The 21,052-nt window shown below is 43.3% G+C and overlaps 2 protein-coding genes across 3 annotated transcripts; one reads left to right on the top strand and one right to left on the bottom strand.

Annotated features, from left to right (window-relative positions):
* The first annotated feature begins 47 nt into the window (after positions 1 to 47).
* CYBA (cytochrome b-245 alpha chain) lies at positions 48 to 13,075 on the top strand. 2 transcript variants are annotated; one of them, XM_089539839.1, is made up of 6 exons: positions 48 to 133; positions 4,285 to 4,354; positions 6,887 to 6,961; positions 8,804 to 8,887; positions 9,242 to 9,323; positions 12,470 to 13,075. In XM_089539839.1, the coding sequence occupies exons 2-6, from the start codon at positions 4,290 to 4,292 to the stop codon at positions 12,668 to 12,670; spliced, it is 507 nt and encodes a 168-aa protein (XP_089395965.1). In that variant the 5' UTR covers positions 48 to 133; positions 4,285 to 4,289; the 3' UTR covers positions 12,671 to 13,075. The 2 variants fall into 2 exon arrangements, with proteins under 2 accessions (XP_089395965.1, XP_089395964.1); XM_089539838.1 differs by lacking the exon at positions 48 to 133 and adding an exon at positions 1,688 to 1,807.
* Positions 13,076 to 15,965: 2,890 nt separating this feature from the next.
* On the bottom strand, positions 15,966 to 20,472 carry IL17C (interleukin 17C). Its single transcript, XM_089540784.1, has 3 exons — positions 20,461 to 20,472; positions 17,765 to 18,072; positions 15,966 to 16,218 (listed from the first exon to the last, which is right to left on the bottom strand). Exons 1-3 carry the CDS (start codon positions 20,470 to 20,472, stop codon positions 15,966 to 15,968), a joined length of 573 nt encoding a protein of 190 aa, XP_089396910.1.
* Positions 20,473 to 21,052: the final 580 nt, after the last annotated feature.

The raw sequence follows: 21,052 nt of genomic DNA, 5'->3' as shown, positions 1-21,052 counted from the left end.
TCTTTTTCGGCTGCTTGTTTCTTTTATAAAGATGCATCGTTGTCCATTTTGCCACCCATTTTTTTTTTTTTTTTGCCAGTTCAAGGGGACTTACAACAGTTGAACGTAGCTAAAAATTTGCAGCACGCAAAAGGTAAAAATACTGTCAGAAATCCAAACTGGTTGAAATCATATAAACCATGAAAAAGGAAGCGAGAAATCAACCATCTAACAGGTTATTATTATGATGCAACAACGGTTCTCCCGAAACATTTGTCTCCATAAGGAGAATTTTCCAAGTCCAGTGGGCCCTCGGTATCCGCTGGGGTTTGGTTCCAAGATCTCCGGCAGATAACTAAATCCATGGATGCTCAAGTCCCATTAAATACAATGGTGTAGTAAAATGGTGTCCCTTATAGAAGAGAGCAAAATCAATGACATTTGTATCTCCTTGGAATATTTCCAAGGCATGGCTGGTTCTATCTATGTGTAAGGAATCCATGGATAGGGAGGGTCAGCTGTCATAGGACCAACATACTTGCACCCACCAGGTATTTTAGATGGAGTTTTTCCCCGATTGAAGTGCAAGGATTTTTGTGCCGCTTTCTAGCTGCTTGCTAAAGTGGCAGCCCAAGTTTTTGGGGTGCCTTTTGTGGATGCCTTTGGCAAGATGCCTCTGGTTCTTTCTGGCCAAGTTTTTGGGGTGCCTTTTGGGGGTGCCTTTGGGAAAGATTTCTGTGCCTCTTTCTAGCCAAGTTTTTGGGGTGCCTTTTGTGGATGCCTTTGGCAAGATGCCTCTGGTTCTTTCTGGCCAAGTTTTTGGGGTGCCTTTTGGGGGTGCCTTTGGGAAAGATTTCTGTGCCTCTTTCTGGCCAAGTTTTTGGGGTGCCTTTTGGGGGTGCCTTTGGCAAGATGCCTCTGGTTCTTTCTGGCCAAGTTTTTGGGGTGCCTTTTGTGGATGCCTTTGGCAAGATGCCTCTGGTTCTTTCTGGCCAAGTTTTTGGGGTGCCTTTTGGGGGTGCCTTTGGGAAAGATTTCTGTGCCTCTTTCTGGCCAAGTTTTTGGGGTGCCTTTTGGGGGTGCCTTTGGCAAGATGCCTCTGGTTCTTTCTGGCCAAGTTTTTGGGGTGCCTTTTGTGGATGCCTTTGGCAAGATGCCTCTGGTTCTTTCTGGCCAAGTTTTTGGGGTGCCTTTTGGGGGTGCCTTTGGGAAAGATTTCTGTGCCTCTTTCTAGCCAAGTTTTTGGGGTGCCTTTTGTGGATGCCTTTGGCAAGATGCCTCTGGTTCTTTCTGGCCAAGTTTTTGGGGTGCCTTTTGGGGGTGCCTTTGGGAAAGATTTCTGTGCCTCTTTCTGGCCAAGTTTTTGGGGTGCCTTTTGTGGATGCCTTTGGCAAGATGCCTCTGGTTCTTTCTGGCCAAGTTTTTGGGGTGCCTTTTGGGGGTGCCTTTGGGAAAGATTTCTGTGCCTCTTTCTGGCCAAGTTTTTGGGGTGCCTTTTGTGGGTGCCTTTGGCAAGATGCCTCTGGTTCTTTCTGGCCAAGTTTTTGGGGTGCCTTTTGGGGGTGCCTTTGGCCAGATGTCTCAGTGGAGGGGTCAGCTGCATCTGTGTCTCTCTCTCCTCCTCTGGGCGTTGCAGGAGGAGGAGGAGGAGGAGGAGGAGCAGGAAGGGACGTTGCAGCCTGGGCTTGGCCACCTCTGCTGCCTGCCTCCTCCATCCTCCATCCTTCTCCTGCGGAGCGCAGCGCAGCGCAGAGGCATTGGCTTTGGAGCATGGGGCGCATCGAGTGGGCCATGTGGGGCAACGAGCAGGCGCTGGCCTCGGGGCTGAGTGAGTCCTCCGGGGGGCAGCCAAGGGGACCCCCTTCCCTCCAGCCAGGGACAGAGGTTCAGCATCCCCAGCCCTCCCTTGGGGCTTCTGGATCAGCACCAAGACCTCTTTCCCTTGCCTTCCCCAGCAGGGACCCTGGCTGCTGACCCTGGAAACTTTATAAGACCCAGGATCTAAGCCCCTGCAGATCTTTTTCCTGCCTTCCAGAGTCGTTTCTGACCCTTGAAGCTTCTTTTTAAAGCTTCCCCTCCATCACTGACAACCAATGTCTTGCTCTCTTCCCCAAGTTTGCGACAAATCCACCAGTTCTGAACCAGAAATCTTTCCCAGAGCTTGGAAAAGTTGTTCACTTTCTGGACTGTGACTCCCAGCATCCCCCCTCCAGGAAACTCAAAGCCTTATGTTGATGCTTCTTAGGTTTGCTTGTATGCTTCTGTTTCACCCTCCTCTGCCTTCCATCCTAGACAAAGGGGAAAGCTTAGAAAAGTTCCCTTCTGCAGACTACAAATCCCAGAATCCCCCAGCTGCTCCAAGGCTGGATAAACCTAAAAGCTGGCTGGGGGATTCTGGGAGTTGCGATCCAAAGAAGGGGAGGTTTTCGAAACTCTGCTCTTAATTTAGTTTGGAAAACAGGGGAAATTGAAGCATAGTTTGAAAGATACAAAGATTTAAAGTTTCTCTTCTCTTGCAGTTCTCTTCTGACTTTTTGGGGCATTGAAGGGGGGCTGTTACAGGAGTTAATAGCTGCATTGTTTAAAAGCAGCCAGTTTGGGCTCCTCCTGGTTTGCTTGCAGCCCTTCATCTGCTGCAAGAGGAGGAAGAAGGCTCTTCTTCTTCTGCTCTCAGATTGAGGAAGTCTAGGAAGACTAGAGCCAAAGAGAGAAGGACATTCGGTAGAAAAGAGGTGCTTCCCTCCCTCTATAAATAACTCTGGGGTGTAGGTTGGGTCTTTTTTTTTGGGGGGGGGGTAGCACCCCATTAAAGAGGGCTTGGCTATGCGCCACTAGCCCATTTCCTTCTAGCACCCCACATATATAGATGATGATAGACCCAAGTTTGTGTGTGTGTGCACGGGCATATGTGTGCATGCACACATACATAAACACTAATTTAGGACTATCATAATCTGTATGTGTATACACATATACATACTAATTTGGGACTGTTATCATCTATATATGTGTGTGTGTGTGTGTTTAAATATGTATGTGTGTATCCGCACACACGCGCACACACACACACATATATATATACATACATACACACTAACCTGGGACTATCATCATCTCTGTGTGTGTGTGTTTAATACACACACACATGCACACTAATTTGGGACTGTCGTCATCTATATATGTATATGTGTGTGTGTGTGTGTGTGTGTACACATATACACACTAACTTGGGACTATTGTCATCTATATCTATATATGTATGTTTGTGTTTATACACACATACACACACACATATACATATACACACATATACATACTAACCTGGGATTATCATCATCTATATGTGTGTGTGTGTGTATACACACATATACACACTAATTTGGGATTATCATCATTTTTATATATGTGTGTGTGTGTGTGTGTGTGTGTGTGTGTGTATATATATATATATATCAGCATACCTCTACATACATACATGTATCCACATATGATGATAGTCCCAAGCCTGCATCAAGTTGTGGCTGTTCTCAGTTCAGGTGGCGCCAGAGGGAAATCCATGCATATTTCTAACACCTTTCCCAGACAAAGAAGGCAGTGGAGTTTCGAAAGGTTGCAACATGCCTTTTTGTGCATTTGGGTTGTCCCCATAAAGGTATTGCTGTTTTGTGTATTTGGGATGTGGTTGTCCTATAACAAAATCCGTTAGTCTTCCAGGCCCCACGGCACTCTTTTGTGGTTTTGCTGCGACAGACAGATGTGAATCCCAGCCGTTTCTCTTTGACTGGGACTTGAGAGGAAGCTGGTGGGAAGATCCTCTTTCCTTTTTGGCCAGGGCTTTCTAATCCTTGCATTGTTTTGGGTTTAGGCTGTGATCACAGTCCAGTGCTGGGACAGTACATCCTGTTTTAATTCTCCATCCAAGTGTGGATTAATGTCTCCATCCTGCGGTGTTTTCCATCCAACAGGTTCCAGATGTTTGCTTGGATCTCAGCCCTTTAGAGCAGCAGTTCCCAAACTTTGATCCTCCGGGTGTTTTGGACTTCAACTCCCAGAAGCCCCAGCCAGCTTGGCTAATGATCAAGAATTCTGGGAGCTGAAGTCCAAGACATCTGGAGGACCCAAAGTATGGGAACCACCGATGCTTGGTGAAGCTTAAACACAGAAGGTGGCACACTGCAGCGCATGTGCTTTAGGTGTGCTCCATTTCCAGATTTCAGGTTGCAATGTTGTAGTGCGCAGAAAAGTTAATGTCGTCGGCACCAACAAAATGACTGGTTTTTCCTTTCTCTTGCCGCTTTGTTTTAGTTTTGATGACTGGTGGCATTGTGGCCGTTTCTGGTCAGTTCAAACGTTGGGAGTTTGCTGCGTATGCCATGTATCCTTTGGTGAAAGATGCTCCTCTGCGTTCCGGCTCAGTTCTGCAGCTCCAATACTTGGTTATTGCAATGAGAAATCTCCTCCCAATTTAACTAGCGTCTTCAAAAACATTTTCTTTAGGGTTGCATCAGGAAAAGAAAGGGTTCAACTCTTGGGGTGTAGAAATAATGCAGTTTGACGCCACTTTAACTGCCGCGGCTCCATCTCGCAGAACCCTGTGATTGATAATTTGGTGAGACGCCTGCACTCTTTGGCAGAGAAGGCTAAAGACCTTGTGCAACTACAGATCCCAGGATTCCATAGGACAGAGCTAGGGCATGTTCTCCCTTTGTCCTCAGTTTACTTCACTTGCTGCAAAGTGAGTTTGGCTGCATCCGCACTGCAGGAATAATCCAGTTTCTGGGGACTGTAGTTTTATGAGAGACATGTAGCTTTCTCTATTGGTGCCACAACAACAAACGACTAATCCCAGAATCCCATAGCATTGAGCCGTGGCAGTTGAAGTGGTGTCAAACCAAACCATTATTTCTGCGGTGTGGATCAGGATTTATTTAGGATGTATTCATGTATAAGTCTAAAAATTTAGTTTAAAATATTGACCCAAAAAACCTGAGTCGACTTATCCACAGGTCAATGTAAGTATTGTACTTTAATTCATGTGTGTGTATATGTGTGTGTGTGTGTGTGTTTTATACATATATGTATATTTGTAACTATCCACTGGTGAATGAAAAAAGTTTAATCTGTCCTGGAAGCACTGACCCTCTTCTACATCCATCAAGCTTTTACTATAAACACAAATAGTTTATTCCTGTAGGTTTTTGGGCATTGTTTCCTTTGCTTCATCCTTTACATCCTTCATTACATGCCCCTAAGTTTTACCCTCGACTTGTGCATGGGTCATAGCAAAATCCGTAAATTTGGATCCAAATCCTGCCCTCGACTTACACATGAGGTCAACTTAAAGTCGAGTATTTTACACACACACACACACACACACACAGACACAGACACGGGGAATGCAGAAACACCTTGTCTAATGCGGAACAAAGCCTGGGTCCTATGGCTGCCCCAATATCTGAATCCTGGGAGGACTCTAATGATATGCAGATCACAGTGAAAAATTGGGCAAAGGTAATGCTTTAATAAAATATAAAGCATTACATATTTTATGTGTAAAATATATTTACACAGTCCCCTGCCCTGAACAGAATATAATCTATGCTAAGAGCAGGGCCAGTGAACAAGTAAATCCACAACAGCTGTACACCTTCGCTTTGTGGCATCACCACATTCACGTCCCCAATAATTTCAAAGTGCAAACGTAATTTATACGCAGCTAATTCAATGAGGGAAGAGGAGACGGTGGGAAAGAATCTTGACTCAGGCATTGCCAAGACCTGGCCATTTTGGCACAGAATCGGCTTGCTTCCTTGAAAGTGTGTAAAAATATAGGCTGACCCCTTGTAAACTAGAGAAACGTGGTCCTTTTAGGACCCCAGAATCTATGCAGCCAATTCTGGGAAATGTCGTTCCCAAATGTAACTTTCCCAACCTCTGCCTTTTGCTTTATCATCTCAGGAAGGATCAGATGATGGAAGGCGTTGGGTCTTTCATCCACATCTTTGTAATGCAATGTAATGTCAAGTGTCGCTTCTTTTCTCCAGCTGCCCACATCCAGCTTTTACCACTGGCCTAAATTGGAGAAATAAATGTCGCTTGCTTGCTTGCTTGCAAAGGCAGGCGATTGCAAAATTTGGAATTTCTGTGGTTGAATCATTTGGAAACTTCCTAGTGCTGCAGAGGAGAGGCTTTGCTCACCAAATGATGCCTGGAAATTGCAGCACCGTCTTTGGTAACTGCTGCAGGTTTTAACTCCTTTCTCTGGGAAGTTTAAGGTTTAAAGAATGGACATGATCCAGGAAGGAGCGGGTGGAAGAGTGGAGCCCAAAGGACTGAGATACATGTAGGATGTGACAAAACACAGGCCATGGTTGGCCTAATAATGGTTCCATGGGTTTGAGCGTTGGACTGTGACTCTGGAGATCAGGGTTTGATTCCTCGCTCAGCCATGAAAGCAACTGATTTTCAGAGTTGTAGTCCAACACTCAAACCACAACACCATTTTGGCTCTCTGTTATTGGGTACTTGTTAATAAAAATGATTTTATGTAGGTTTTTTGTGGGTTTTTCGGGTTCTGTGGCCATGTTTTAGAAGGGTTTATTCCTGATGTTTGGCTGGCATCTCCATCTCTGAGGATGCCAGCCATAGATGCCGGCGAAACGTCAGGAATAAACTCTTCTAGAACATGGCCACAGAGTCCAAAAAACCCCACAAAAATCTATGGATGCCGGCCATGGAAGCCTTCGACCACGTTTTATATAGACTCTTCTCACACCTCTTGGGTTATGGAGCGCCCAGATATCAACAGGGAGCATAGGGAACGCCTTTCTAGGATATTTCAGACTAATGGGATGTGGAAGCAGTTTCCCCACTTCTTCTCTTTCTCCTTAACTGTTTTCCCCAAAAGAGCAGCCGGGGTTTTTATTTGCCTGCTGGAATATCCCCGAGGGAAGCGGAAAAAGGGATCCACCATGCAGAGGTGGTAAGTGTCTTTTCCGAAGATCGCTTGCATTGAGACTATGGACTTTATCACATGGGAGGAATTTCTCTTAATTTCGAATGAAAAGAAAGTGGGGCCAGAATGCATTCATGCGAATTCGCTAGTTCAGTGAATTTATGTGAATTAGAATTGTGTTCGAACTGACTTCCCATTGCTCCAAAATAGCTTGCCATTGCCCGAAATTGCATGTGGCAGTCTATCACGCAATAACATGAAACCCCATGATTGCGTTCGGATTGCCATTGGATTATACTTCCAATTTCCCTTGTCGGATAAACTCCTACCTGCATTTTTGTGTGGGAAAGATGCGTCTTTTGATTTGGGGCATCGGATCCAGCATGCTGTGCATCTCTACAGGGCTTTTAAGCCTTGTGGAATCTCAGAAGTCAGGAGGCAAGGGCTAAATGCCATTCGTAGCTCCCTGTTTCTTCCAGAGACGAGCGCAAGAAGGGTAAACTGTGCAAATGAAAGACATCCTATTTGCAGAATTTTACAAAGTCATTTTGTGTTTGTATGCACAAATCAAATGCATGATTTATTCATGTGCTCGCCTTTAGTACCAAGAATGGCTCACATATTAAACTTGCCATAACACTAATATTAAAAATCACAGGAAGAATAAAAGTCCGGTAGCGTTGTTGCGCCGGGTCCGAGTAGTTGTGGATCATACACTGGGATTGTTTTCATAAATGACAAACATGCTTTATTTTCATAAATGACAAGCACACATTAATAATAATAATAATAATAATAGGTTTTATTTATATCCTGCCTCTCCCAAAGGATCGAGGTGGGTTACAACACTGTACATGTGTTTGGATTGCACATGGATTTTCACTGTGTATGACTTGCCATGATTGTGCCAAAACAGATATTAACTAGATTGATTTATTTACAGTATTTACATAGATGCAAGAAAGATGCACACTTCTCTGTTTGGTTCTTGGCAATTAAGAAATACTTCTGTGAGGGTTTCCAGCAAAGCAGCGTTATTGCAATTTTGGCGGCAGGATGTTCGTTTTTATGTGCGGCGCGAGAGTCTCCGTTGTCTGGAATTTGAAAATTTGAAATATTCCGAAATCCAAAATTGTTCACATAGATGGCTGAAATAGTGACACACTTGCTTTCTGACGATACAGAGTACACAAACTTTCTTTTGTGCACAAAATTATTAATTATTGTAATATATATATATATATATATATTCATATATATATACAGTGGGCCCTTGTTATCCGCTGGGGTTTGGTTCCAGGATCCCCTGTGGATAACAAAATCCATGGATGCTCAATCCCCATTAAATATAATGACATAGCAAAATGGTGTCCCTTATAAAAAAATGGAAAATCACGGTTTGATATTTGAAATGTATACTTTCTTTGAACATTTTCAAATCGTAGATGCTTGAATCCGTGTGTAAAAAAATCCATGTATAAGAAGGGCTGACTGTATATCTGGAAGGCCTCCATGTGCAGAAGAATGGCGTGTCAATTTAATATATAAATATTAAAAAGTGATTTGGACTTCAGCCCCCAGATGCCCCCAACCCTCTTGGCCAACAATCAGGAATTTTGGGAGCTGAAGCCCAAAACACCTGGAGCATCAAAGTTTAGGAACCACTGGTGTGCATGAAACATCTATGAATTTTGCATTTCGACTTGAGTCCAATCTCTAAGATATCTCAGTACATATATGCAAATATTCCAAAATCCCAAACATTTCTGGTCCCAAGCATTTCGGATAAGGGAAACTCAGCCTGTATCGCAGAAATCTGTCAAAGCTACATGGAATCTGTGACTCACTTTTTACTCTGGTTTCCAACAGTGGCCAGCAGTATTTCACACCGGTTGTGAAGGCGTTTGGACCCCTGACTAGGAATTATTACGTCCGGGCCATTCTGCATGCAAGGTAACTCATCCCTTTCTCCACGGCTTTTTGGGGTTTGCAAAAATAAGAGGGGTGGCGACAGAATGGCACAGTCCTCCACTTTCCTACTTGCTGCTTCATACATCTCACGAAGGGCATTGATGTGCAGACGGTGCCATTGGCATTAGAAATCCCAGATCTCAGGGTTTGACCATTCTTTTTGGGGTTCTCAGGTCAAGGGAGAAAAAAAATTAGTTATCTCTATTTTCCTCACCTGGAAGAAAGGTGGGATAAAAATAAAATAAAATAAAATATGGTTCTTTTAAGATGAATGTCCAGTTATGGTTAATGATGCAACCATAAAGACTTCATCCATTGGACTTCTTCCTTTTGCAGCTTGGCCATTCCAGCCGGATTCCTCCTGGCCACGATCCTTGGCACAGTTTGCCTTGCCATCGCAAGCGGCATCTACTTACTGGTAAGAATTCCAGTTTCCTTTGACCCCTGGAGAAAACAAATTATCATCATCATCATCAACAACAACAACAAGAACATATGCTAGTTGAATTGTTGATTTGTTATTATTGATCTAGCACCCAGTTTTTAGAAGTATTACTTGATGGAATCTGAACAGATGTGTATCATTTTATATCTATGATACACAACTTTTTAAGATACTCATAAAATAAATGCAACAGCTGCTTTAGCCATTTCTATTTTATCGGCTGGATCTGCGCTGCAGAAATAATGGCTCCATCCTACAGAACCCTAGGATTTGTAGTTTGCAACAGCACTCTTTGGCGGAGAAGAATAAAACCTTACAGAAGTACAAATTCCATGAGGCAGAGCTACCGCACTTAAAGTGGTGTCAAATTGCATTGTTTCTGCACTGTAGATGCACCCTTAGTCTGCAAAATCTAGGAAGTAAGCTGTTCTCCTCCTTAACAGCGGTTTGCCTGGGGTTCTCTGTTCCTGCTCCGCCTGATGTGGCTTCATATAACTGGTTTCCAAAAGCTTCAATTAATTAACACCTTCACATTTTTAAAATAAGATGTAAAGCCTCCAGCGGCATTTAAAAGCTAGGATTCAGCTGGTTGCGTGTTTTCTTTTGTGTGTTCCCAGAGGTGGATTTTTTCATGCCCAAACTCTTTAGGTGCAAAAGTACAAATGATTTGCTCCAGGTTCTGGAGTGTATTAACAAGCCTTTTGCTCCCTCTGTTAGTTGGAACGCAATGCGGCATTTAAATAATAGGACAAGTGGTCACTGAGTGTAGTCTACCAGCGTACTACTCTTTAATATGTATGTGTTAAAAATATAAAACATACATAACATGGAACACATTACACAAATAATACCATCATGAACTACACTTATATGGTTGTTATTGTGTGCCTTCAAGCCATTTCCAACTTATAGTGAGCCATATACTCTTTGGTGACCCATATGTTGTGTGTGTATGAGTCACCAAAGAGTGATACTCTGGTAGACTATATTCAATGACCATATATGCGTGTGGTTGTGTGTATGTGCTATATATAGAGAGAGTATGTATATGGGTCAACAAAGAGTAGGTTATATTCAATGACCACATATGACTTTGTGCATGTGTGTGCGCGTGTGTGTGTGTGTGTGTGTGTGTGTGTGTGTATATATATATATATATATATATATATATATATATATATGGGTCACCAAAGAGTAATACTCTAGTACACAGTTCAGTGACCATATATATGTGTTTGTGTGTGTGTCTGGACTTCAGTTCCCACCAGACCCAAGGTCAAGGACTGTTAGAATTGTATAGTGTATGTATATGTGTGTGTATGTGTATATATATATGTATATGTGTATGCACACACACACACACACACACTAAACAATTCTAACAGTCCTTGACCTTGGGCCTGGTGGGAACTGAAGTCCAGAAAATCTATAGGGCCAAAGGGTCTCCATTCCTTGATGAAACTCAGAGGAAGGCAGTGGAATACTTCTTTGGAGTAAATCGTGCCACGAAAAACCCATGGCAGCCCCACTTGGCACTGAAGTGGAATAAATTTCCAATACGCGTTATAGTGGTTTGAGTGTTGGACTACGACTCCGGAGACCAGGGTTCGATTTCCACCTCGGCCATGAAACCCTTTTGGGTGACTCTGGGCAAGTCACCTTCTCTCAGCCCCAGAGGAAGGCAATGGCAAGCTTCCTCTGAATGAACCTTGCCAAGAAAACCCTATAATAGGTTCACCTAAAGGTTGCCATAAGTGGGAAACATTGAAAGACATGCAACAACAACAACGACATTTAGTTTTTTGGAGAGGCTATTGGTGCATATTTGGATTTGGCCCCTAGGTGGCAAGCGCAACGCATGCTGCAGAATAGTCCAGGATAGTAAGGCGGGTAGATGAATAGTCAGCCAGGACACTGTTAGCAATGGGATGGAGGTACACAGTGCCAGGCTGCATTAAACCAAGTCCTGTAGATACTCATGGATAAGTCTAGAAATTTTAATCAACATTTTATCTCCAAAAACCTGGATCAACTTATCAATGTAGATCCTGTAATTTAACCCTTATAAAAAAGGGGAACCATCCCCGGGCAAAAGACAAGAGCATAATCTGTCCTGAAAACATATTCTCTCATCCATCCAGACTTTAGCGTGAGCACAAACAGTTATGTGTGCTGAAATTTTGTAATTTAGCATAATTTTCTTTTCCTTCATCCTTTAGATCGTTCCTTACACGCTCCTTTTACCTTTGATTTATCCACAGATCTTATGAAAATCCATAATGTTGGCCCCAAAACCTGCCCTCGACTTCTACATGGGGTTGACTTATAGTCGAGAATATACAGTAATTGTATTTACTACCGTTTAGCTCTGCACTGACCAGTGGCATTTGTCCCAGCCTGGCATGGAGGCATTGAAATAAAGAGGGAAAATAGGAATAAAGAGGCAATAGGAAAAGAGGAGGACTGGTTCCAGATGGATAGATTCAGGGAAGTCATGGCCATGAATTCGCAAGACCAGTTGAGGATAGAGGGATCGGAGGTCTTTCATTCATAGGGTCGCCATAGATCAAAGTCACTTTGAAGGCAGTTGATGTTTAAAACTTCACATTACATACCTATATGTGTGTGTGTGTGTGTGTGTGTGTGTGTGTGTGTGTGTACACTCATCCCTCCATATTTGCGGCTTTGATATTTGCGGCTTTGATTATTCATGGATTTGATTAATATGTTCTCTCTAGGGATATTTTGGTCTTCCAGTGCACTTCTATGGTCAACTTTAACCAAAAGTTGCACTGAAAGACCTAGAGATTCCTAGAGAGAATATTCTATTAGGCATTTGTAGCTCCTCCATTGCAACTCTATGGTCAGTGTCTGTCGTAGGTTGAGCATAGAGTTGAACCGGAGGACCTAGAGATTCCTAGAGAGGCGTGCCCTCAAGTCTAAAAAATTGTGTATTCGTTATATTCACAGGAGTCTTATGCCCCTAACCCTAGCCAATAAAGAGGCACAAGTATATCTGTTTACAATGCAACTATACGGAAATATAAGTCTCGGGAGTGCACACTTTCCCTGGAGGGAACCATCTTTTCTCACTTCTTCTTGGGGTTTTCCTCTTCCAGGCAGCCACCCGCGGTGAAGAGTGGTTACCCATTGAACCCAAACCCCGGGAACGACCTCAAGTTGGGGCGACCATCAAGCACCCCCCAACCAACCCGCCCCCCAGGCCACCGGCAGATGCTCGCAAGAAGCCAACGGATGCAGAGGTTGGCGGTGATGGTGGCCAGGAAAACCCCATGCCAGTCATTGTGGAAGATGAATGATGGCCCAGGATGGTCCTCTCCAAGAAGCTTGAGAAGATGGCAGAAGGGCTGTTTGGTTGTGCTTGATGGGAAACATTACCATCCTATGGTTGAGTTACGGATCCTATCCTCCAAGAGCCTCATAGTCTGCCTTGGCGGACGCTTCCTCATCCCAAAGCAAGATGCCTTTCCATACGCAACCTCCTGCTTTATTGTTTTGTTGCAATGGTCACCATGCTTGCTTTCCTATGAGACCTTGCGGTGGCCATATTGTTTGTCCCCTACAATTGCAGACTTTCTGGACTGGAGTGATGTTTCCAAATGGCCTTTTTGATACCGTTTTCCATGTTGCACTTCTGTTCCCCCGTCTGTTCTCTGTAGGGTTTCTTGCGTTTTTACATTGTAATAAAATGACCTGGTCGGTCACCACTTTCTCCATCGTCTTATGTTTCAGGGTTGGCAACCATATGAGGACCAGAAGCCATATTAACCCCTGTTTGCCCAAACTTTCCCTTTGCTCCTATTTCGTGACACTGAACAAACTCACTCTCAGTCCCAGATACTTTGCATAAAGAAATAAAACTTTATTTATCCAAGAAGTCAACAGGGATGGAAAGTGCGCCATGCGCAGCAGTCTTCCTACCCAATGCACATGACTTTTAAAAACATAATACATATGTGTATATAATAAATAAATAATTGTGTCCATAAATAAGTTAATAATTTAAGCACCTCCGGATCAGAAAATTCCAAGAAGCATCGCAAGAAATAACAGCGTCATAATTTAAGCCTTTGATTTAATTCCATGAAGCATTATAATAATAAATAAAGGCGTCATCATTTTAAGCACATCAGGATCAGAAAATTCCAGGAAGCATCGTAAGAAATAACGGCGCCATAATTTAAACCGTGAATTTAATTCCACGAAATATTAAAGTAAATAAAGATGTTGTAATTTTAAGCACCTCTGGATCAGAAAATTGCACAAAACATTGTAAGAAATAACGGCGTCATAATTTAAGTCTTGAATTTAATTCCATGAATTAAATAAAGGCATCACAATTTAGGCATATCAGGATCAAAAAATTGCATGGAACAAGAAATAAGTAAAGCTGACTTCACCTTTCAGCCCACAATTGCAGAGTTTGTGCACCTGGTGCGAATCCTCCAGAAAGGCAACAATAAGACCTCCTTTGGTGTGTGTGTGTGTGTCCTTTCAGGGGGAGTCTAGGAACATTTGGTGCAAAAAAGTAACTTTTCCAAACACCACGGGTGTACATGGCTTGCTTGCACCTCTGTTTTGGTGCAATTTCCAGGGCTTTTTGCTGCTGTTTGCACACAAAAGCGCAAGTGAATTGGGACAACTGTTTTGCACTGCAAGGTTGGCGGTACCTTGTGCGCTTGTGGCCAGGAGTTGTGTGGTTCTTGGGGTAACATTTGTTATTCTAACAGTGGCAGAGATCACAGCCAGAGGTCAAGTGAAATTGTGTCAAAGTGGTCCTATCCAAGCTTTGCATCTGGAGCATCATAATCTATCCTTACAATGTGAACATTGATGGTCCAGAGCTCCATTCAAGCAGACTGTAGCACCTGGGAAGCCACAACAACATGGCTTAACAATCCAATATATACAACAATATTCAATAATAATAGTAATAATGTAATAAATTAAACTTGAAAAATCTAATATATACAACAGTATTAATGAAAGGCAGTCTGGTGCAATGGTTTGGCTGGTTGCAACTCTGGAAACCAGAGTTCGAATCCCAGTTTGGCCATTAAGCCCATTGGGCGACCTTTGGCAAGTCACACTCTCTCAGCCTCAGAGGATGGCAATGGCAAACCCTTTCTGAATTAAGTTGCCACAAAAAGGCTAATGACAGGTTCGCCATAGGGTTGCCATAAGTTGGAAACTATTTGGAGGCACGCAACGACAAACATTCAGTAATAATAGTAATAATTTAATAAATTAACTTGAATAAATAATATACACAATAGTATTAAGTGATAGTAATAATTTAATAAACTTGAAAATCTTGAGGATGCAGGGCATTAACTTACTGTTGTGTTTAAACTAATGACCGGCATCCTCACCACAGAAATAATCCAGTTTGACGCCACTTTAAATGCCGCAGCTCAGTGCTATGGAATCCTGGGATATGTAGTTCTGTGAGACAACTTCTCTGTCTCTGCGACAACAAACTACAATTCCCAGGATTCAGCCATGGCCCTTAAAGCGATGTCAAAAACTGAGTTCTTTCTGCAGATGGAACCGTAGTAATAATTTAATCATTTAAAGCACCTGGAAATCTATGGTAGATATATAAATATTTAATAATAATTTAAAGCACTTGGGGAAAAAAATCTAAAATATAAATTAATAGCATTTAACAGGTCAAAGCACTTGACGATGTAAAATATAAATTAATATAAATACACAAAATAATAAATTAAAAGCTTGAAAGCAACGAATGGGAAGGGCAATAACGGAGGCTTTCTAAACCTAGTCCTCCAAAATCTGTTCATCCATGTCTCCTTGCATGCGACGTCAAGGTCCATAAATACTTTAATAAATAAATAAATAAATAAGCAAATAACAAAAGGGTCTTTAAATAAAGCAAAATCAATATAATCAAATTATTACACCCCTCCCTAAATTTTTGTATCTATCCCAGAGAAATATGCATTGTTCTGCTTCTTTTATGGGGTCAATATACATTCACAAACATGAGGTTTTCCAGATGGATGCAATAGAGGTTGGCTATTAAAAAGCATTGAGGGAGCAACTCCAGATTAAACCTTTGCGGAAAGGATCAGAGCCCAGTTTAACTTTAGATTAAACCTTTGCGGAAGGCATCAGAGCCCAGTTTAACTCTAGATTAAACCTTTGCGGAAGGCATCAGAGCCCAGTTTAACTCCAGATTAAACCTTTGCGGAAGGCATCAGAGTCAAACACTTATAGAAGGCATCAGAACTCAGCCTTCAGAAGTGGACTTCCCACTTTTGAGACCTGCTCTTTGTAAAAATCATGGCAATGGGTTTGCCAAAGCTGTTGAAGTGGCAGTGGTTGCATTTTGGGGATTACGGTTAGGATGGGAGGAAGGTCTCCTTCCAATTCCAACCTGGTTCGAAGTGGAAGAGAAAAGTGCGCTCCTTCCCATCCTAAAGTGGAAGATGACACTGAGCAAGGATGTGCGGAGACAAGCAAGTGCTTTAAAACAAACACAGCGACACAGAACTGTCTGCCCAGTTTTAGGTCTGGGCTTGGCCTGAAACCATTCCATGGGAGTTTGGGATGCGTAAACCGGAATTAGGGTTAACTGCTGGAGCGGGGAATGACGCAGGTGCAGGCCACCGGGACGTCAATGTACTTTGTCTCAAAGGTAAAGCCTTCTGCATCGGTGTCAGCGTGCCGGCAGGGTTTGCGGTGCAAGACCATCATGTTGCGGACCACGGGCACCGAGTTTAGGGCGACGGTCTCCTGCCCCGTCTTGCCATCAATGCAGCCGTTGCAAAGGCACTCAGCGAAGGCCAGTCGGGACGGAAAGCGGTTGGTGTCTTCATCGATGCTGTCGAAAGAAGTGGAGAGAACCGTGCGTTAAGCGACAAACTCGCAACTCATTTCTGAAGTGATCCAATACATTCCCTCTAGTTCTCCCTCAACGCCACATTTTATTACAATAATCAGTTATAGGTGACCATTCCTTGTCAATTTTCTCCAAATCTTTCTGGTTTAAAAATGCATTGGAGGTCTTTAAGGAATGGTGGTTAGGGACCCTGACATACAATGTAGTGAGTCTCTACTTGGTTTTACTCTGAACTCTTCCAGATTTAACATCCAAGACACCGTCAGTGGTTTTCGGTGGCTCCATAAAAGTTCAGATCAATAATTTTCAAACCCTGGCCTTCCAGGTGTTTTGGATTTCAGCTCCCAGAATCCCAGACCAATGGTCAAGATGGCTGCGTTTTCTGGGAGCTGAAGTCCCAAACACCTGGAGGACCAGAGTTTGGGAATCACTTGTTTAGATGGAACCAAGAACTAACTTCTTTGCCTCTGACTTTGGACCTCTGTATCCAAGTTGCAAGAAACTAGCTTTGGGAAGAACTTTGTCCCTGCTGGGTCACACCAAATACTCATTGAAACGAGCATCGATACATTCCCAAAACAGATATAAGGGCCAAAATTCATGGCATGCATGGCTGAGGGTCAGGAAATAGTGACTACAGTCAGCCCTCTGGATTCACAGATTTTTGATCCATGGATTCAAGTATCCACGGTTTGAAAATACTGTATGTTTAAAACATATAAATTCCAAAAGGCAAGCCTTGATTTTGCCATTTTATATTAGATGGAACACCATCTTACTATGCCATTGTATTTAATGGGACTTGAGCATCCATGGATTTTGGCATCCACAGCGGGGGACTGGAACAAAACCCCAGCAGATACCAACGGCCAACTTTAACAACAACAACAACAAATATCCGATTGTATCTAATGGGATTTGAGCATCCACATATTTTGTTATCCACGGCGGGGGGCTGGAACCAAATCCCAGCGGATACCAAGGGCCCACTGCAACAAGTTTGTGATCTACCTAGAAATTGTTATTGTGTGGCTACATGTCATTTCCGGCTTATGGCAACCCAAGCACTGTCTGTACTGGCCAGGGCTGATGGGACTTGTAATCCCACAATGTCTGTGAGATGGGTCTCACTTTGATTTAAAGGGTGCAAAATGCACATTGAGAACTATTTAAGTGTGTAAGATGTGCAACCAAAGCCGTTTCTCATTTGCAGCACTTCGAACAGCCTTCGTAACCCACCAGTTTCCAGATGTGGTGAACTACAACTCCCTTCACCCAAAACCGTGCTCATCTGGGGCTGATGAGAGCTGTAGTTCAGGAAGGCCACCAGATTGGAAGAACGCTGGCTTTGAAGGTCCAAGCCACTCTGTTCAAGAGTTGCTGCACCATAAATCTCTACAACAGTGGTTCCCAAACTAAAGCTCCCAGGAATTCCTGACTGTTGGCCATGTTGGCTGGGATTTCTGGGAGCTGAACACCTGGAAAGCTAACATTTGGGAATGACTGCTGAATAGGAAAGGGGGCTTACTTGTACTTCCACGGAGAGAGGGAGCGTTTGTTGAGGTCTCCGTTGAGAATGTCCTCAAGTTTCAGGTCGGCGCAGCTGGGTTTGTGGTGTCTTCGGTGTCTCCGAGGGCTGGCCTGCTCGCTTTCCAGGTAAGGCACAAGCTGCAAAGAAAGGTGGCGGTCCCATCGAGCGGTTCTGCTCCGGAAGACCCTGGGCACTTCTCCATCCTGGAGGTCTTCAGCCCTGAAGCAATGATGGTGGCGGTGTTGACCACCTGCTTTTCTGGCTTCTGTCCAGGCGAGGAGAAGAAAGACAACCAGGATGGACCGCTGGATGGAAAGAAAGAAAGAGAGACAGAGAAACAGGCACATTAGAGACCAGAGATTACTTTTGCTGGAGGCAACATTTTGCAAATTCTTTTGCAATTCTTTTGCAATTTTTTTGCCCGTTTCAGTTGGCCTTTCGTATATGTGGTGGTTTGGATCCAGAACCCCCCCATGGATGTTAAAAAACCTGACAATTGTGCCCCATAGTATTAAATGATGGCAACCTGAACACCTACACTGAGGGTGCCCACATTCACATCTTTTTGCTTTCTGTGTGCCTTCAAGTCATTTCCAATTTATGGCGACCTTATCATGGGATTTTCTTGGCAAGTTTTTTCAGAGGTGGTTTGTCTTTGCTTTCCTATGAGGCTGAGAGAGTGTGACTTGCCCAAGGTGACACCATGGGTTGACATGGCTGAGTCGGGATTCGAACCCTGGTCTCCAGAGTCCTTGTCCAATATCCAAACCACTGCACCATGGTGGCTTTCCATATTCACATCACCATCATTTAATAATATGGAGTGAATGATCCGTGAATGGTTGAATTTACAGATCCGAAATCCATGGATCGGAAAGGCCAAGGAGGACAAGGCAGCACAAAATGTAAGACATTGAAGGGAAATGTAGGACATTACCAAACGAAAGCTAAAAACACTAATAGAAATATACATCCATGCTTCTTAGTCATGCTCAAAATGAAGGCTATTTTGGAATTCCTCCTGGATAGGTGGTTGAAATGTAGGACATGTCCTGGAAAAGGAGGATGTCCAGTCCCCTGGTGAAAGGCCAACTGTAATAGTAAACTGCTATTATTTTCAATGAACAAACCAGAAGGGGATAACAGACCTTGGATGCAACTGTTGACAAGTCATCACCTTGTAATAGGTTACTCCTTTTTTGCAGTTAGGATGCAAAGTTCCCAAGCAACACAATAGTGTTCTTAATCCTACTGTTAGTCCCAACTAGATTATATCTACTAGATTATTGGGAACTAAGGTTAAGACAACGCTTGCAGCATTTCCATTCATTCAAGTCGAGCCTAGCAATAACATTTCGGCCAAGAGGCATGAAGCTTTCTGGCTCGGCCGGTCCATCAAGTAACACTTCCCACTTCCCAGTTACTTTGGACAGTTATTGAACAAGCCATCCTTGGGCTCTTCTGGACCTATGTTGAATTTTTTTGCAACTTAACACCTGGGGCTTGGTTGGTGGTTGTCGTCGTCTTTGCATCCCCTCGTTTCATCCTTTTGGGGGGACTATATGTAGATATTCCTTGGATCCACACTAAGGATGGACCAAGGATCCATTACTTTTCAAAAGTTCTTTTAGAAAGAAGGGCCCAGGTTGCAGAGATACTGGATGGCACCAAAACCTCCCATCTTCTATTTTGCTGACTGAGGTCCAAAACGTACTGCAGAAATAATCCAGTTTGAGACCGCTTTAACTGCCCTGGCTCAATGCTAAGAAATTCTGGGAACTATAGTTTTTAGTCTTCTCTAAAGCTCTGGGGCTACGATAAACTATAATTCTCAGGGTTCCCTAGCACTGATCCAAAGCAGTTAGAGTAATCTCAGACTGGATTGTTTCTGCAGTGTGTTTTGGACCTGAGTTGGAGAGCAAATACTGTACCATGAAGCCAAATTTCTGATTCAATTGTATTTGCTTTGCCTGATATACTCTAGAGCCAATGAGCTATTTCTCCCCTTTCCAAAAACTAGCCCTCCAAGCCCCGATCAGCCAAAGTGGTGCAGTGGTTTGAGCATTGGATTCCAACTCTGGGGGCCAGGGTTCGAATCCATGTAAACCTTGGGCAAGAAGTCACACTCTCTCAGCCTCAGGGGAAGGCAATGGCAAACCTCCTCTGAACAGATCTTGCAGAGAAAACCCTATGATAGGTTCACCTTGGGGTCTCCGTAAGTTGGAAATGACTTGAAGGCACACAACAACAAACTCCAATCCTGAGCAAATTTTCCTAGGAGTAAGTGCCATTAGACGCATAAGGAATTGGGAACAGGCAACAGGCCGTCCACTGCAGGTTCTTGGACTACAACTCCCAGCACCAGCGAATACTGGGAGATGCAGTCAGACAGCATCTTGGAAGGCTTCGTTTTGCAAACCTTAAGGCGAATACAGGCTCATTGGATTAAAGGAGATGTGAGTCCTGCACCTTGTAGGAAGTTTACTCGTCCTTTTTGTGGCACGCATGACTCAATTTACTTTGATTTCTAAACAAACAGCAAAACTTTTTATTATCAGGAAATGAACCTCCGATGAATCCATGCAACACCTGCATGAAAAGTGTGCTCATCCTCCGATTTTAAATGCACCCGGCTGAATTAGATTGTCCATCCCTACTAGAGAAGACCCATTAAATCAATAACTTCTACTCACATGTTGACACATCGTTCAACAATTGGGGCTAATCTAGCTGGGTCTGATGGAGAGGACCCATATTCTTTCTAGCAAACCCACTTTGATCCAGACAGAACATGCTCCAATAAAACTGCATTCCTAAATGCGCTTTTAACTAGGGAATAAAGATTTATTGAGCGTAATTGGAGTTATTTCCTGAGAGAGTATATGGAGGATTGGCCTGTTAACTGGGCTTTAAAGATCCAAAAAGGCATAAAACCACTTACTATTAATATAACCAGAAGAATTTTGGTGCTCTCTGTCCTTCCATAAAACCATTCATAAAATCAAGGTAACAACAGAGAGAAGAAGTCAACCTAAGACACATTCCTATAATGATTCCTTGGCACGAACATATCCCCACCTTTGAACCGGTTCAAATGACTCTGGTTCCCACTGAAGCAATTCAGAGGGGGCGTGGGCGTGCGCTAGACCCTTTTAACCCACGTCTTTTTGACGCTGATGTTTTCTGCATCTTTTTGGTTAAAACGATTCTGCACAAGTGTGAACCAGAAGGGGGTCAGATTTAAATTTGCCTTTCGGATGGCTGGAGTGGGTCCATTTTGAACCG

The sequence above is a fragment of the Sceloporus occidentalis genome, unplaced genomic scaffold (assembly GCF_023333645.1).
Source record: "Sceloporus occidentalis isolate IW3139 unplaced genomic scaffold, rSceOcc1.0.p SCAF_10, whole genome shotgun sequence".
In the NCBI taxonomy this organism is placed as follows: Eukaryota; Metazoa; Chordata; class Lepidosauria; order Squamata; family Phrynosomatidae; genus Sceloporus; species Sceloporus occidentalis.
The sequence above is the reverse complement of the archived record's forward strand: the minus strand, read 5'-3'. Positions and strand labels throughout refer to the sequence as shown.

Bases quoted from the DNA above. Each gene is read 5' to 3' on its own strand.
- IL17C (XM_089540784.1), bottom strand. The intron at 16,219-17,764 runs GTAAGCCCCCTT...TTCTTTCGACAG, and splicing joins CTCTCTCCGTGGAAGTACAA to CATCGATGAAGACACCAACC.
- CYBA (XM_089539838.1), top strand. From the start codon at position 1,750: ATGGGGCGCATCGAGTGGGCCATGTGGGGCAACGAGCAGGCGCTGGCC. The intron at 1,808-4,284 runs GTGAGTCCTCCG...GCTTTGTTTTAG, and splicing joins GGCGCTGGCCTCGGGGCTGA to TTTTGATGACTGGTGGCATT. The intron at 8,888-9,241 runs GTAACTCATCCC...TTCCTTTTGCAG, and splicing joins CGGGCCATTCTGCATGCAAG to CTTGGCCATTCCAGCCGGAT.